This window comes from Nilaparvata lugens, chromosome 2, assembly GCF_014356525.2.
Source record: "Nilaparvata lugens isolate BPH chromosome 2, ASM1435652v1, whole genome shotgun sequence".
Lineage (NCBI taxonomy): Eukaryota > Metazoa > Arthropoda > Insecta > Hemiptera > Delphacidae > Nilaparvata > Nilaparvata lugens.
This window is the reverse complement of record NC_052505.1, coordinates 73,720,914-73,737,179: the sequence shown is the minus strand read 5'-3', so window position 1 is coordinate 73,737,179 and position 16,266 is coordinate 73,720,914. Positions and strand designations below refer to the sequence as shown.

Sequence of the window (16,266 nt, the reverse complement as noted above, 5' to 3'; positions counted from 1 at the left end):
AAAGCGGAGATAATGACTCAACCTTTATTTGGACTACGATCTACGAGACTTATGAAATCTGGGAATAAGAGGTGTTTTGCACTTTTCTTTTCCCTTTATCAGCCTGATTTCATGAATGGATGAATAAATTCATAGATCATAATTTAAAGGAACATCCTTTCTCTTATTGATTGTTTTGTCTATATTCAATATTCATCATCATAACATACAAAATCAACACTATAAATTTTCCTATTAATTTCGTAATGTCTTTCGAAGTTGATTGAATATAATATGAGGTGGCATGAAAACTACTAATGCCATGGATTGTATTTTTACCACAGCCAAACATAGAGGTATGATGATGAAATTCTTGTGGAGTCATTAGAACGACCCTATCGAGCCGGGCTTATTGTTTTCTCTCCTCCCTATCTCCGTCTCTGTTCTTCCTACGTTCCTACTATCTTCAAAATTGAACTTTCTCACACACTGCGTCTTATTTCCAACCACCATCAGCAATTTCCTCTGTCTTCCTATACTGTATTTATCTTCCAAACCTCATATCCAAGATCGTTGTTGTTCTAAAAACACACTCATACTCGTAGACTGACATTTTCTTCCTCTCTCCATTCGAGTGGAGAATCATTCCTGAAGGTGTTTCAAGTTTCGATGAAATAAACAAGGGATCTGCATCAGTAAATGATATTCTCTCCAAGCTCGTACATTCTACATGAAAGACGTGAGATCACACAAGAATAGAAGAGGATATTTTTTATACTATAGCGAGACAAAATAGGTAGTCTCTACATTCTCTTCAGTTTCCACTTTGATACAACAGTTATTCTGAACAAAGTATACATTCTCATTGAAATTCTCCGAAGTATGCTGCTTTGGAGTTGAGGCGAATTGATGTTGTGCGTTTTAAATTACTTTTGTTCATCTTAGTTTCTTGGAGGAACGAAATATATGTTTGTGCTCTGTTTATCTTAGTTTCGAGATTCTCCAATGGAATATGCTTCATTGGAGTTGATACAAAGATAATAGATTATAATGAACTAATGTTGTGAAGAGTGAACGTTGACATTCTGCTGAGTTCTGCACCTACGAATAGAACTCACGATCAGATATTTCGTAGCAGAATTCCAATGTGATGTTGACATCCAGCATCCCCTCATTACTTATTCTCTTTGTTTCGTGGAATTTTGTTCAGTGAATAAGGGGATGAAGACTGTTCTCTTGCATTCGAGAATCATTCTTGTAAATTTATTCAATTATTACTGCTCGTTCCATTTTTGAATATTGTATGACAGGTTTTCATGTGCGTGTTGAATACTCTATTCCATACTATTTTTAATTGAATGAAAAAGACTAAAAAAATTGTCAAAAAACCACAGATTTATTGATACTTAGAAAGACCGGTTTCGGTTATTACCCCATTAAAATAATAATAAAATAAAAATAAATTCGTATGGCTTTTGTTGGTGGGGAGTTCCCTTTCGGGAATGTTCCACCGCCTGAATATATAATTTAAGCCGTCAATGGGCCTTACGACTGTCATACTTCAGCCGGGACCGACAGTGTAACGTGCCCATCCAATAACACGGGAGTGATCTGGTTAAAAAACTTTTGGTAATGAGAGGGGTTCGAACCCGGGATCTCTATGCTGCTACGCAAGCACTCTATCCACTAGACCACGGATCACTCCATTGTCAATCTCTGTTAAACAGTGATTTACAATACGGTTTATCAGAGATTGACAATGGTGTAATAACCGAAACCGGTCTTTCTAAGTACCAATAAATCTGTGGTTTTTTGACAATTTCTTAGTCTTTTCCATTCAATATGAATAATTACCACAATATCAACTTCTCAACTACACAAAAACTATTTTGAATGTATGAATTCTTCAGCGAATGAAAATATAAATAAGTCGCACATTAGAGAAATGTATTCATCTATCAGACGAACGAAATTTATTGTACTTGTCATCCCATTTCATGAATGTCCTGATGAGATTTGAATCTATTTTCTGTCTCATAAATTTTCTATGAGAAGGCTCTGGATGAGAATCACTATGCAATATCATGGAAATGATTTGTCTCTCCTGAAGATTTTAATATTGAGAATACATTACATATCTTACATAGATCTTTCAAAATCTTCAAGTGGAAGATTCACAATCCACAGAGTGGAGAAATGTTCAATGAATGTGGGAGAAATTACATGGGATAAGGGATTCATCTAAGGGTAAGCAGCTGGTATACATTGCTCCAAAGCTTGTAAACTGCATCGGTGTACCTATTAAGTTTGTTCCAATAAATATAAAAATCTGGATATTTCACAACTATTACTTCCATCTTAATATTTTATGAGTTCAAGATTTTTTCAGATTTTAAAACTATTCATTATTGTCAGGATTAATATTCACAATTGATAGCATTTATTTTAAATATACTTACCATTGTTTGAATGAAAAAAATTCAATTTCAAATTATAAACTTGAGATTTAGAAACAGTTAAGTCTCTACTCCTACTGGCGAACGAGTGTTCCACTCATGCCAGTAGTTCTTCACCTCCAGCCGTTTTTCACAGATAGTTGATATAGATATTTAGAATAATAATTATTGCTTTTTTCTGATTGTCACATCTTTGTACTGTTTTCTGTGTTTTGGTGAAATAAATTGAATAATTGAATTGAATGAATAATTGATTCTAAAATAAATCTAATAATGAAAGTACTTCTATATTTTCCACCTATCAACATAACAGAAGTTTTCACATAAGATTATTGAATCAAAAATTTGATAAGTGAAGAATACGCGGCGATTGTGGAGTGATTGTAGCGTTGTGTTGCAAGTGACAGTTGATTTATACAGGCCAATATGCCGCAAGATTGGCAGACACATTGATTGCTGGCTGTGGGCAGTAGGCAGTGGGTTATTGCAAGTCATGAGTAAGCAGGTGGTTTGTTGCCTCAAATGTCAATAGGATAACAATGCGTTGATTACACGCACTTGAGAGCTGTTGTTTGCAGGTGATGCCTTCCTAACATCTACACCTATTGCTGATCAAATCTCAGAGTTCAACACATTTCCATTATTCATTAAACACAACTGGACAAACTTTCTGGGCGAAATTTTTATGTTGACAGAGTTCTCTCACACCTCAAATTGGATTTGCAATCGACAAGCAGGCTGTTGAGTGCTGATCACTGTCCCGCGATAATTATAGGATTCGAATGTGCTTGGCAGCCTGCAATCAACAGCCCTATTGTTTCGATAGTGACTGTTCTGTTCTATGTTGTGCTTTTCGACCACTGGGAGAATAATGTCATTCTTATAGAGTTCTAAAAGTTATAGTTTCTGGAAATGTCTCCCATCTATTACTATGACAAGTCTGCATGGATTTTGGTAATCTTATTCTGGGAATTGAATCCTGTAATCCTTGTTTGTCACGTAACGTTACTTCAAAATAATCGTCAAACTCTTACTGATTCTCAAATCTTGGAGCAGTTTGAACAACTGCGAAACACGGACTTGATTCGAGCGTCGGATAAGTAAAGGAACATTACAGTGCCGACTAACGCTGCAATGTTCAAACTTATCAACATTGTATGATAATCAGGACAATTTTCCATAGGACATTACGTCGCGCACATTCTCAGATCCATGGATGGAAAATAAATATATATGTCGAATGGGAAAAGAATTAATATTAAAGTAATCATATAATCCTACCACCTCTTGAATATTGGAGTGGAGTGACTTGAATCAAATAAATATTCAAGCGAGGAACATATATGATCTGGTCTCCCACACAGGCTAGATGATAATGAAAAAGTTTGTTCAAGAGTAGAGTCAACATCCTCCAACCAGTATCATTAATTAAAATTAAAGTTTCCATCACATACATTACTCTACACTAAAAGTGTTGAGAGTACAGACACTTTAGTGCTACTCCAACTTCATCATAGATCAACGGAAAATACTAGTATACCAGCCGCTGATGTAGAATAGTTTTATACTTGATATGCAAAATCAGGGTGACTGGGTCTGTGATGATAACCAGTTTTGTATTTTTGAATTTTCCAGTTTTAAATGCAGAACATGTCATTACTATTGTATTTCATATATGCAAACTGGATGAAGCTCCACCTCCATTACCAAGCACTGGTGAGCACCTCCTCATTTTTGAGAAGAAGATTCCTTATCACTATGAACGATTATAATATAGGAGATAAAGGGGAGAGAGTAGAAAACTCTGATAATAATTCAAATGCAAAGTCTAGGAGCATCAGGTGAATTCAGAAACTTCTGTATTCGGAAGAAAGTCATTATAGTATTTTTAATAAAGTCAGTTGAATAAAATCATAGAGAAACAATAGCGTAAGTAGATATCCCATGGTATAGGACGTTTATGTCGCAACTTTTTCTGTTATCTCAAGCCGATAGTTCACATAGTTCTTTCCCGTGAAGCTGTGTGACGCCCGTGGTCCCTCATACTGTGCCGTTCATACACTCTCACCCCAAAAAAACGGTAAAAATCGACAATAATCGACAGTAATCGGCTTGAGATAACAGTGAAAGTTGCAACATAAACACCCTATACCATAGGATATCTACTTACGCTATTCTTTCTCTATGATAAAATGCAATAAAGTTAGTGAAATCTTCCTCTAAATAATACACATATATAAATTTTTGTTAATAAAACAAAATGAAACTTGTAGCACCCTTTATTTATTAAAAAACTTAATAAATAAAGGGTGCTACAAGTTTTATTTTGTTATATTAATTTAAAAGCAGCCCATTTCAATAAGTGTTTTATAAATTTTTGTCTCCACAAGATAACAATAATTGATAATACATTGCAATCTACAATAATTTAAAAATCCAATTCCAATCTTACTATTATCATTTTTCTCGGAAAAGGATCATGAGAGATCGCATAAATACAATTGAGTGTTCATTTCACTGAAGGATTGTGAAGTTCAAATCATAATATCAAATATATGATCATTCTCATTCAACAATCATGAACTTGACTTTCATTGATTTTTAATCCATTTATTATTCACTCAAAGTGCAGTATTGTTGAAGAATTTTCGTAAAATACCATCGATGCAATAGAAAAACAACAGTTGATACCAAAACTAATGCAATTATTATCTTGCTCCGTCCACTATTCAGCTCGTAAAACCTGTCCAGATCTAGAAATCTTGCAGTAGCATTGAGTCGAGGCGGATCACTTGGTTTCGTTACTGCCAAGGCTAGATCCTTGTGGGAATAACTTTTATGTGCACATTGCTGCCCACCCCTCCCTACCGGAAGATTCCCATAAAATAGACCTCGTGTCACCGAGGAAAGAAGAGTCGGCCAAACTTCACGGCGCTACAAAATTTATTGTGCCCAGTAAACAATGCTTGCAACAATCTTCGTGACACCCTTATTACGCATGTAATGCAAACTACCCTCAGTTTCGGAATGAACGAACTCATAGGATCAGCAAATCCCTATCAAGGTAATTGCACCTTATCTTACAATCATTGCTCTATGAAATGAGAGAAAATAAGCTTAGAAGAAATTGGAAGGTATGCTTACTGGAAGAAATTCAAACTGGGAAAAACAAGTTATAATAATTAACGCTTCCTCTACTTTTGTAGTTTTTAATTAGTAAGTTATTTGTAGAGATGATCCACCAGTGTTTTCCAATCATGAAACGTGGATAATTAAGCAGAACCATTCATAATCAATTGCTTCATCTTGATAAGCAATGGGCATCAATAATTCTGGTAAAACAAGGAATGGTAAGGGTGAGGAATAAAAATAATTCATCTCCCACTTGGGAGCTTATAACCTGAGTAGGAATGAGAGCTGAGACTCATAAACACAATGTACAATGCAGAAATGATGTTGAATAAGCTACTTACTCTGAAATTCCCAACCCCTAGTGAGATCCTATTGTTCACTTACTCTTTAGACACTTCCTGAGAGGATGAAATAGGAGGCTCGCATCGCTGGAATAGAGAGAGAGAGATAATGAAAAGCAGTCTAAAGCAGCAAACATGAAGCAGATCAGATGCAGATATTGAATTTCTTGAAATTCCTCTTCACGAAATAAAATCATCATTGAAGATAGAGCATTATTCATTAGGATAGACGGATTTCATGGAAATAAGAACTTACCATTATCACTAGGACTCAAGAAAACTTCTGATTATGTTTTTGTTTCATTTAACTTCACGTGAATCTTTCGAATCCCCTTCTATGGAGAAGTAGGAACCGATTTTAGATACCTAGCTTATTGATCGAACTTTCCTCACCTATAATCAGCTAGATGCTATATAAGAAATCCACAAGATTTCAGTTTGATAAGGCTGCTCAACGATGATCCTTGAACGATTCAATGAGATGAATAAAGCTTCTATCCGCCTCCACCTTATTTCGTAAACTGATAAAATAATAAGATGATTATGCTGTAGAGTTGGAATACAGTATTTCTTGTTATGGGTGGATTAAACATTTTTATGGTTCGCTAATAATTTGTAATAATACATTCGATTTCATTCACATAGTTTGGAACTCAATTTCAGTTGAAAACGCAGGAGTGACTTGGTAGAAATTTGTTTATTCACAATGAGTCTACGTCTCTGAGACAAATTTAATTGGCTGTTCTCAAAGCATTGAGTAGCTTTGCTTTGTGAGAATGAGCTGACCCTTCTTGTATGTGCGGAGCACAAAGGCTTGTTTGAATCTGTGCCATTGGAGTAGTAGTTGTTGAATGTTTATGTGAAATCCATGAGAGTGGCCATAGCATGTTGACCTTCATGTTCAAGATTTTGAGGTTTTCCTGTAGCCTCTAGTGTACCGTCTAACTGATTTTGAGGTGGGTTTTCCGCGGGAAGAGGTCGCAGGCTGTGAATTTTTTGTCCTCTGCAGCTTCAATATGATAGAGACACTCAGATATGAATAGTATAGATTATTGACAATAAAAATGTGACCACTCAAAAGTTCAAGTATTGCTAGAAAAAAGTAAATTCGTATGGCTTTTGTTGGTCCCGGGGAGTCCCTTGCGGAAGGTCCCACCGCCTGAATATATAATTTAAGCCGTCAATGGGCCTTACGACTGTCATACTTCAGCCGGGACCGACAGTTTAACGTACCCATCCGATAACACGGGAGTGATCTGATTAAAAAACTTTTGGTATTGAGAGGGTTTGAACCCGGGATCTCTATGCTGCTACGCAGGCACTCTATCCACTAGACCACGGATCACTCCATTGCTAGAATTCAGAGCAGCATATTTCCATGTGGCCCAGAATCCATGATAAGGATTATGAAATGGCTCCATTCTCAGTTAAGTATTAAAAAATTACTTGTTCAATGATGATTTTAGAGCTTTTTATTATGATATTATGATCACCTAAAACTTACTTTTTTAAGAGAAATCGTTATTTTCTCATTAGTCTATTATTATTGCTATTCATATAATGATTGATATAAATAATGTGTGATGAGAATTCTTCTTCCACCTGGCTAAAAAATTGGGAACTTCCATCTCAGGAATATTTTCATCCAGACTGGGGTTTTGGTGAAGCAGGGGTGACATATTTGTCTGTTGAAATAGTTCTGTATAAAGGTTCCAAGAATAGTGTTCTAAGATTTCAATATTTAGTTGAGAATGGTTCTGTACTTTATAAATTGGAGAATCAAATTTGTTTTTTGAAGAATGAATGAATTAAACATAACCAGTATTCATCTCTTTCAAATTCCATACATTCATTAGGATTAGGTCATTGATTACAGGGTTCTATTGAATGAACGCGCGTCGAGGTTTCATCAATTATCCGTGAGTAATCAATAAATTCCAAATTTTCAGAGTGTTCTAAAGGTCCGCCAAACCAAATTCCAGGTCTATTCAATTACTTGGTGATTGTGCTGAGAGAGCTGAGTTCAATGAGAAAGAGCAGCCATTATGGAAGTCTGCAATAAGTAACATGCCGGAAGAGTATAAAGCAAGCTGAGCCGATCGTTAAAGCCAATTCATATCGAGCTCAGCCTCGATGACAAAGCAAGGCACTAGCAATAAATCGATCCAAGTTGCTAACTATGGCCAGTTTCATATCCTTCATCCCACAAAACATCAGTTTACTATCACTGGGAGCTCGTATGTCGTTTACTATGTCGAGAATTCTGCCAACGGCACTTTCTCTGTAGACAAGTTGTTCGCCTAACAAGTTTGCTCAATGGAGTCTCGTACTCCAACAGTGAGAGGGATCAGCTGAACTCAAGTTTCTAAAGAGAAAAACATTTCCTCACACAAACAATCCTCTTCATTTTCTGCAGCAGCCTCAATAAGAAATGAAGAGCCACAATAATGCAAGAGATAATCAACCAAGAGCGAGCTATTACAGACATACAAAAACTCACTCACATGCTACAAACCCCTTGAGCGCTGCGCTACAGACAGCATTCCAGACTACCAGATGGACAGTGCAAAATGTGCAGTTTCCCACAGGCTTTTTCTCTGGGTCAAATCCGTCCAACGTGAATCATACAATTCTGCCGTGAATGGATCAACAAATGCCCATCTCTTTCGAAGTAATCTAGGTACCTTGGGAATTGCAAATTCTATAATAAGAAAACTAATAATCCATAAAAGCTTGAAATGTTTTCATCTAGATTTGCAACTCTCCAACGCTAGAGTATATTTTTTCCTGGAGTCTAATATCCTACATTCAGGTATTCAATAAATTTTACGATAAAGAGTACGTGGAAAAGAATTGCACTCAATCCCATATTAAACTTGGCAGGCTGCCGCAAACAACATTGAACTGGATTTTAGTAGTTAGCTTCCCAATATGAGGATGGATGGCAAGTTAATTGGATTTTTAATGAAACAATTGAGAATTATACATACCTATAGCTCCTGCACTGATTCATTGTCCTTCACGAATACAATCAAAGCGATACGTTATGAGTTGAGTCACATGAATCATATCAAGTTTTTGTCAGTAGATTTAAAAATTACCGTATATTATAGAGTTTTTATGTATTTTCAATCAAATGAAAATTTTACTACCAGTTGTCTGAATCATAGTATTATTCACACTTTTGTGTCTTGTAAATTAATGAGTAACACTCGTGAATCAATAAATGAAGAATACTTATAAAAATATCATCTAAGACATTGTGAAACTAGTGTACGAAATTAATAGTTAGTTAAAGATTTCCGATAAACAACATTTGATAATATAAATTAGAACTAAAAATTTATATTTCAAATTAATGCAGTAATTTCAACTAATATTTTTTTAAAGCCGTGAACACGAAAACTCTTCATATTTTAATCATCATGATAGGTTGCGGTACAATCTTTCGTCAGTAATTACCACCATAAAACGATTTTCTGTGAGGAGTGACCAGTGGTATGTCAGAATGAAACTAATTATGCTACTTATGTATCTAGTGTATAATAGATGGTTATTTGCCAACATTAACCCTTTCGGTTGATGATGAACAATGATAAAGATAAAGAATGTTTAAAATACTGCTCTTCACTTCAATTAATTGTATACAAGATACGGACATTTTAAAACTTATACCGCATAGAACAATGCTTTTCTATGCTGTTCCATTCAGCATTGTCTGTTTCCGTGTCATTTTGTCCCATTATCACAGTATTTGCCTTTTTTAGAGGTAAATGAGTTTTGGCTTCAATGGCACTTCGGAGTAGCTTCAATTAATTTCGATCATGATGTACTACAGCGTCATGTTATTTATAATTTGAGCTAACATGGCTGCTGTGATGCGAACATGCTAATAATGTTCTTGTTAATCATGGAAGCTGTATTCATTCAATTAAGTGCGATATCAACATTGGCAATTTTATCTCAATGCAACAGCTATCTATATCATCAAGATAAACGTACAAGTCTCAACTATTAATTTGTCACAATCATGGCACAGCTTACTAATATTCTGAACCTTTGAATTCTCAATTTCCATTAACTCTCTGCATTCTCTGCTCATTTGTCGAGTCAAACAAGCAAGAGCGTATTGCACATCCTTGACCTATTATTCTGACTCTCCAGGGAATCGAAACACAAATCCGATATGTGTAAAAGTAGACTACGTGTGAATTCATGGATAGCAGGATGATCATCAGGAGGATAGCAGAAGGATTTATGGAAGATCTTATTCTTCTGATATGATCTGAATCTTCACAGTAACCCCTATTTCGATATACTGCCACTATCAAATTTGCGATGACGCCTCCGCTGATCAATAGGAGTTGGGAATTGAATACAAATGTGACGGACGCCTTTGTTATAGTGACTGCTTGTCAGGTAGATTGTGTGCGTTGCATCTACATGAGAGGAATAACAGCTCATACCCTGCTGCATGCTGCATGTACCTCCATGTCCCAGCACGTTCAAGATGCTCCAGTCACCAATGAGATGGATATATTACAGTTGGTAACAAAGGGCAGGCTCATATCATACTCAACCCTTAATATGGGAAGGGAAGGCTGATTCAACCTTCCTTGACCTCTAGCAACGTGTGCTTACTGTTTATTTGATTTCATGATAATCATGAATGTTGTATAGAGTATTGTGGATCTGATTTGTTCCAAGGGTTGTTTGAAATGGAACTACTCCATCACTGCAAAGTGATTGTTCAAGTCTATTCTCTATTGTATAGAACAAGCACTTCATCATACAACCTTCATGATTATATTATAAAATAACGAGAAATCCCCTTCCAATGTATTCATCAGCAGCGTCTTATACTTCAGTAGTAGTGTAGCTGGAGTAAATCTGGTTTGTACTGTAGTACAATCCGTATAATTAGCAAACAGTCGCGCGCGGTGTGATAGAGCAATGGTCTAAGCAATGAGAACTCGAATAGCATCTACATTCCAATAAATTTAATGTCTATGAATACATTTGATTTTCCAAAACAAAATTATTCCAGAGAAGACTATTTTTATATTCAGGTCCATTTACAATAATATTATCAGGCCTATAGAATACTTTTACAATAAACGTAATTGATCTACTCTTCAAATCAGATTATTAAATGGAAATTCAGTGTTTAAAATTCTGATAGCTCATTTATAAATTATTATTATCAATAATTATTTATTCATACCAAAAGTTTCATCAGCTAGCAAAATTTTTCTTTAGTTTGTCTGTTAAAAATTATCTGGGGAAGTGAACAACAAATTAAAATGTGTTGGTTGATCTAGGTCTATCACGTACAACATCAATATTTCACTAGATGTCGCAATGAGTTGGGGCTGAGGTATCGAAATAGCACTGGAAAGATTTTGGACAGCACTGACGACACAAACATTGAGAATATATATTCTAGCATTGGTTGATTAAATTTTGATTATTAACTCGCCTTACAAACATACATTTTTCTATTGATTGTGCTCAATGCCACATTGCCACAGGACTATCACAAAATAATAATTCAAATGCAGAGTTACCAAAGTTTCTTATTCCAAATGGATAATTTTTGTACAAATGGAAGGAGAAATTTCCGATGAATCTTTTGTAGTAACTCTGTATGTAATGAATTAAATTTGAATGATTGAGTTATTAGTTGAGAATATTTGTTGTGTTTTGTTCTAGCGGCTCTGTCGGCAACCCTGCGCACATATCAAGCGGCGGCGTGTGACGACCAGCCAGTGAGCATGCGGTGTCCGAGTGGCACCAGCATTTCGGTGCAGGTCGCCCAGTACGGCAACAAGGACAAGCCACTCGCCAGCCTCTGCCAGCACCATCAAAACAGCAACAACTACAACACCACGTCTTGCTCTTGGCCCAGCATATTGCAGGTACGCCACCAGGCATGTCATTCAAGCGAAAATAGCCTCTATGTATTACTATCCGTACAGAGGCTATGAATAAATTGATTATAACTCTGTAACTATCAAGGTCCATAAATACAATCATGGTTTTTATAGATCTTGGTAACTATCTGAGGCCCGTGACACCATCTACGTTTAAAACACTGAACTAGGGTAACATGAGGGTAACATTCTTTCAATGAAATTCCCATATTAATTAAGTTCTAAGATATAATGGTATCATTTATTATAAGTCTTCCCTGGTTCTAATTAACTGCTAATCGATCTCCATTAGATATGAGATTGTGTATACGGCGTTAGGATAATATTATTTCAGAATCATCACTCCAAAATCTCTGGGATGTTGCATACAGCCTTACAATAACATTACTACTTGTCAATCATTATTGTACAATCCATAGAATGGTACAGCACTTGCACAGCATTATAAAAAACGATACATTGAACTTATTCCAGTTTGAACTGGAACTATGCAAGCGGCCTGTGTAAAAAGACTTGAGCAGATGGAATATTCACTAGTACACACATAAAATTAACTAGTCACTACCATATTTTTAGACGGTAAGTATATTTAAGTAGTATGTCTAAATATCATAGAATACATTCGTAACATAGCTACAATACAGCAAGTATCATTTCAATAGATATTCTGGTTCAAAAACCAGAAATATTTTCTGCTAATTTTAATCAATGAGTGATCTTGACCAATTCGAATATTCAATAATAGTAACTGTTCAAGTGATGCCTTCAGCATTCAATTACAATAGAAACTTAACTCAGACCAACTGGGACCGGAGCAATTCCGAATTAATGAAAATCTGGGTTAGGCGGATTAGGCAGAAAATAGAAGAGAACTTGGGCTATACGAGACAGAGTAAGAGCATAGTCTCCAATCAACATCTTAATCTTTACATTTGAAAGGCTTAATAAATGCACAGAAGATAAAACACGGACGAAAAACTAATCAATAGAATATTCTAATCAAATCAGATTTACATAGAATATGTTGTGGCCAGTCTTACATGTAGGTAATCTTCTGAGATACATAGAGAACTAAGCCGCAGTAGCTTTTAACTTGACTAAATATTGGTCTTTGCCCAAGGTTAGTCTCTCAGAAGGTGGATTCTCTTTGCACAGCTTAAAGGTAGGTATCCTAGCGGACGTCAAGATGATCCACTTGAAGTATCAACTAACACTAACTTCTCGTACCGGCCCCGGAATTTCCAAGAAGAGCTAGCCACACCAATCAGGTGACTTGATCGAATGATTATCGAAGCTGGTAACTTGGATTATTTACCTATCTCTGCTTGATCTTGGAAATCCACCAGATAAATAATTATTATAGAGGGAAAGAAAATACCATTGTAACCTGAAGGCACTAGGTAGCTTCATTCTAAAATATTAGACATTCACATTGATGAATGAATTCACGAAAAAAGTAATGTAAAAAAATATTGATCGGTGAATGGATTTTGTTCTCATTTTCAATGTCTACTAGGAATCCCTCAACTTAGTGAGAACATAGAAGTTAGCATATATTATAAGTTTTATTGCAGAATTCAATCTCACGAGGCATAGGTACGAGTCAGCGAATCAGTGTAAACTAATCTGCAAAACAAAAACCAATATTTGAGCATGAAATTCATTACATCGAACCAATCAATATTGTTGATTGAGTCATTGGATGACAATCCCACTCAATGATTATTATTACTCCACAGACTATCCCTATTATAAAATGAATGAGAGTATTCATTTTAGCTATTTTACTACATTTGAAATTTGAAATTGCCGAGAGCGCTCAATGTCATCCAACGACTTAACATGCGAGAATGTTTTTTTGCAGTAACAAAAATACCTCAAGATTACACTCATCAAATTCTTGGAGGAATCGTGGTTCTCTTTCTGCATTTTACGGAAGATAAGTGAAGCTAAATGCAAATATCTCTAACCATGAAGATATTCAGTCAAGATGAGTGGGAACTATGAATATACATTTTCAGGAGAGCTACTCTCACAAAACTAGATGACCAGTATATTATATAATTTATCCCATTCATCTACATATTTATTCTGATAGCAATATTTATGAAATTCATACATGTTTAGGGTAAGGAAAGTATTGCTTTCCAAAAAAAAGCTACCCCAATTTCTAAATTGTTATACGTTTTGGGTATTGGTCTGTATGTGGTGGTGTGTGTGTGTGTGTGTGTGTGTGTGTGTGTGTGTGTGTGTGAGTGTTGTGCGCTGTGTACACAATATCTCGTCTCCCAATCAACGGAATGACTTGAAATCTGGATCTTACGGTCCTTACACTATAAGTATCCGACACGAACAATTTCATCAAATGCAATAAATTCATGTTGGCGGTTGAAATGGCGAAAATGTTTGTCCAAAACAGGTGTTTTTCGCGATTTTCTCGAAAACGGCTCCAACGATTTTGATCAAATTTCTACCTATAATAGTCATTGATAAGTCTTCACCCTGCCATATGTCCCATATCTGTAACATTGTCAGGAGCTCCGTCCCATCTATGCAAAGTTTTGATTTTGATTCCCAATTATCAGTTTTCAGATACAATTCAAACAAAAATTTCAGTGGAAAGGATTGAGCAGAAAATCTCTACAATTAATAACCAGTGAAATTTTCACCTAAAATGAAAATATGCTCGAAATTCGAGAAAATGTGATTATTCAATTGCAAACTGTTGGCAACTCTTGATTCTTTCAAATCCTGTCACCAGCTGCCTCAGATCTTAGAATAGTAGACTTGAGATGCGCGTGAACACCAGCGTCAGGTGATCAATTTTCATAACGGCAAGGAAAGTTGTGTGAGTGCGCCACACCAGTTTTTTTCCTCTCTAGTGACAAGAAAACGTTTTGTTTGCATGCCGTGACACCACTGATACAATCTCTGCAAACATTGTATTGAAATAACCCGTTAATTCTCGATTTTTTTCTGAGAAATTTTTATTACGAAATTGTTATATGAAAAAAAGTAATAATGCAGCTTGAGAGATGTTGTGAGTTGGGATGTTGTTATTATACGAGTACTTTCAATACATGGCTCTTCATTGTGAAATGGTTAAGTCCTTATCCACTTTTACCTCTATTCTATTTCCCCTCTTCCCATATATCCCCTATTTCCTTCTATCGGCCTCTCACTTCTCATAGATCCTACATGAATACTGTCTAACATTTTTACTTTCCTTGCCCTACTACCATAGGTAAGGAAAGTATTGCTTTCCAAAAAAAATTAAGGTACCCAATTTCAAGTTTTCTATACGTTTCAAGGTCCCCTGAGTCCAAAAACATGATTTTTGGGTGTTGGTCTGTGTGTGTGTGTGTGTGTGTGTGTGTGTGTGTATGTGTGTGTGTGTGTATGTGTGTATGTGTGTATGTGTGTATGTCTGTGAACACGATAACTCCATTCCTAATTGACCGATTGACTTGAAATTTTAAACTTAAGGTCCTTATACCATGAGGACCTGACAATAAGAAATTCAATAAAATTCAATTCAAGATGGCGGAAAAAATGGCGGATAATTACTAAAAAACCATGTTTTTCACGGTTTTCTCGAAAACGACTCTAACGATTTTCTCCAAATTTATACCATGGATAGCTATCCATAAGCCCTATCAACTGAATGAGTCTCATTTCTGGAAAAATTGCAGGAGCTGCGTAATATTCTCGAGAAAAATGGCGGATAATTACTGAAAAAAACATGTTTTTCACGGTTTTCTCGAAAACGGCTCTAACGATTTTCTTCAAATTAGTGAGAACATAGAAGTTAGCATATATTATAAGTTTTATTGCAGAATTCAATCTCACGAGGCATAGGTACGAGTCAGCGAATCAGTGTAAACTAATCTGCAAAACAAAAACCAATATTTGAGCATGAAATTCATTACATCGAACCAATCAATATTGTTGATTGAGTCATTGGATGACAATCCCACTCAATGATTATTATTACTCCACAGACTATCCCTATTATAAAATGAATGAGAGTATTCATTTTAGCTATTTTACTACATTTGAAATTTGAAATTGCCGAGAGCGCTCAATGTCATCCAACGACTTAACATGCGAGAATGTTTTTTTGCAGTAACAAAAATACCTCAAGATTACACTCATCAAATTCTTGGAGGAATCGTGGTTCTCTTTCTGCATTTTACGGAAGATAAGTGAAGCTAAATGCAAATATCTTTAACCATGAAGATATTCAGTCAAGATGAGTGGGAACTATGAATATACATTTTCAGGAGAGCTACTCTCACAAAACTAGATGACCAGTATATTATATAATTTATCCCATTCATCTACATATTTATTCTGATAGCAATATTTATGAAATTCATAACAAATGTTTGGCCTATTTTTTCCTCTCTAGTGACAAGATAACTT

General features: G+C 35.6%; 1 protein-coding gene across 2 annotated transcripts in view; it reads left to right on the top strand.

Moving 5' to 3' along the window:
- The window catches only part of LOC111057066, a 104,807-nt gene that overhangs the window by 50,415 nt on the left and 38,126 nt on the right, over positions 1-16,266 (top strand). For both annotated transcript variants that reach the window (XR_005570552.1, XM_039421711.1), the window contains exon 3: positions 11,621-11,826. Coding sequence is in view for 1 of the 2 variants with exons in the window: in XM_039421711.1 (XP_039277645.1) it covers positions 11,621-11,826 (206 nt within the window). In the remaining variant the exon portion in view is untranslated. The remainder of the gene's footprint in view (positions 1-11,620; positions 11,827-16,266) is intronic.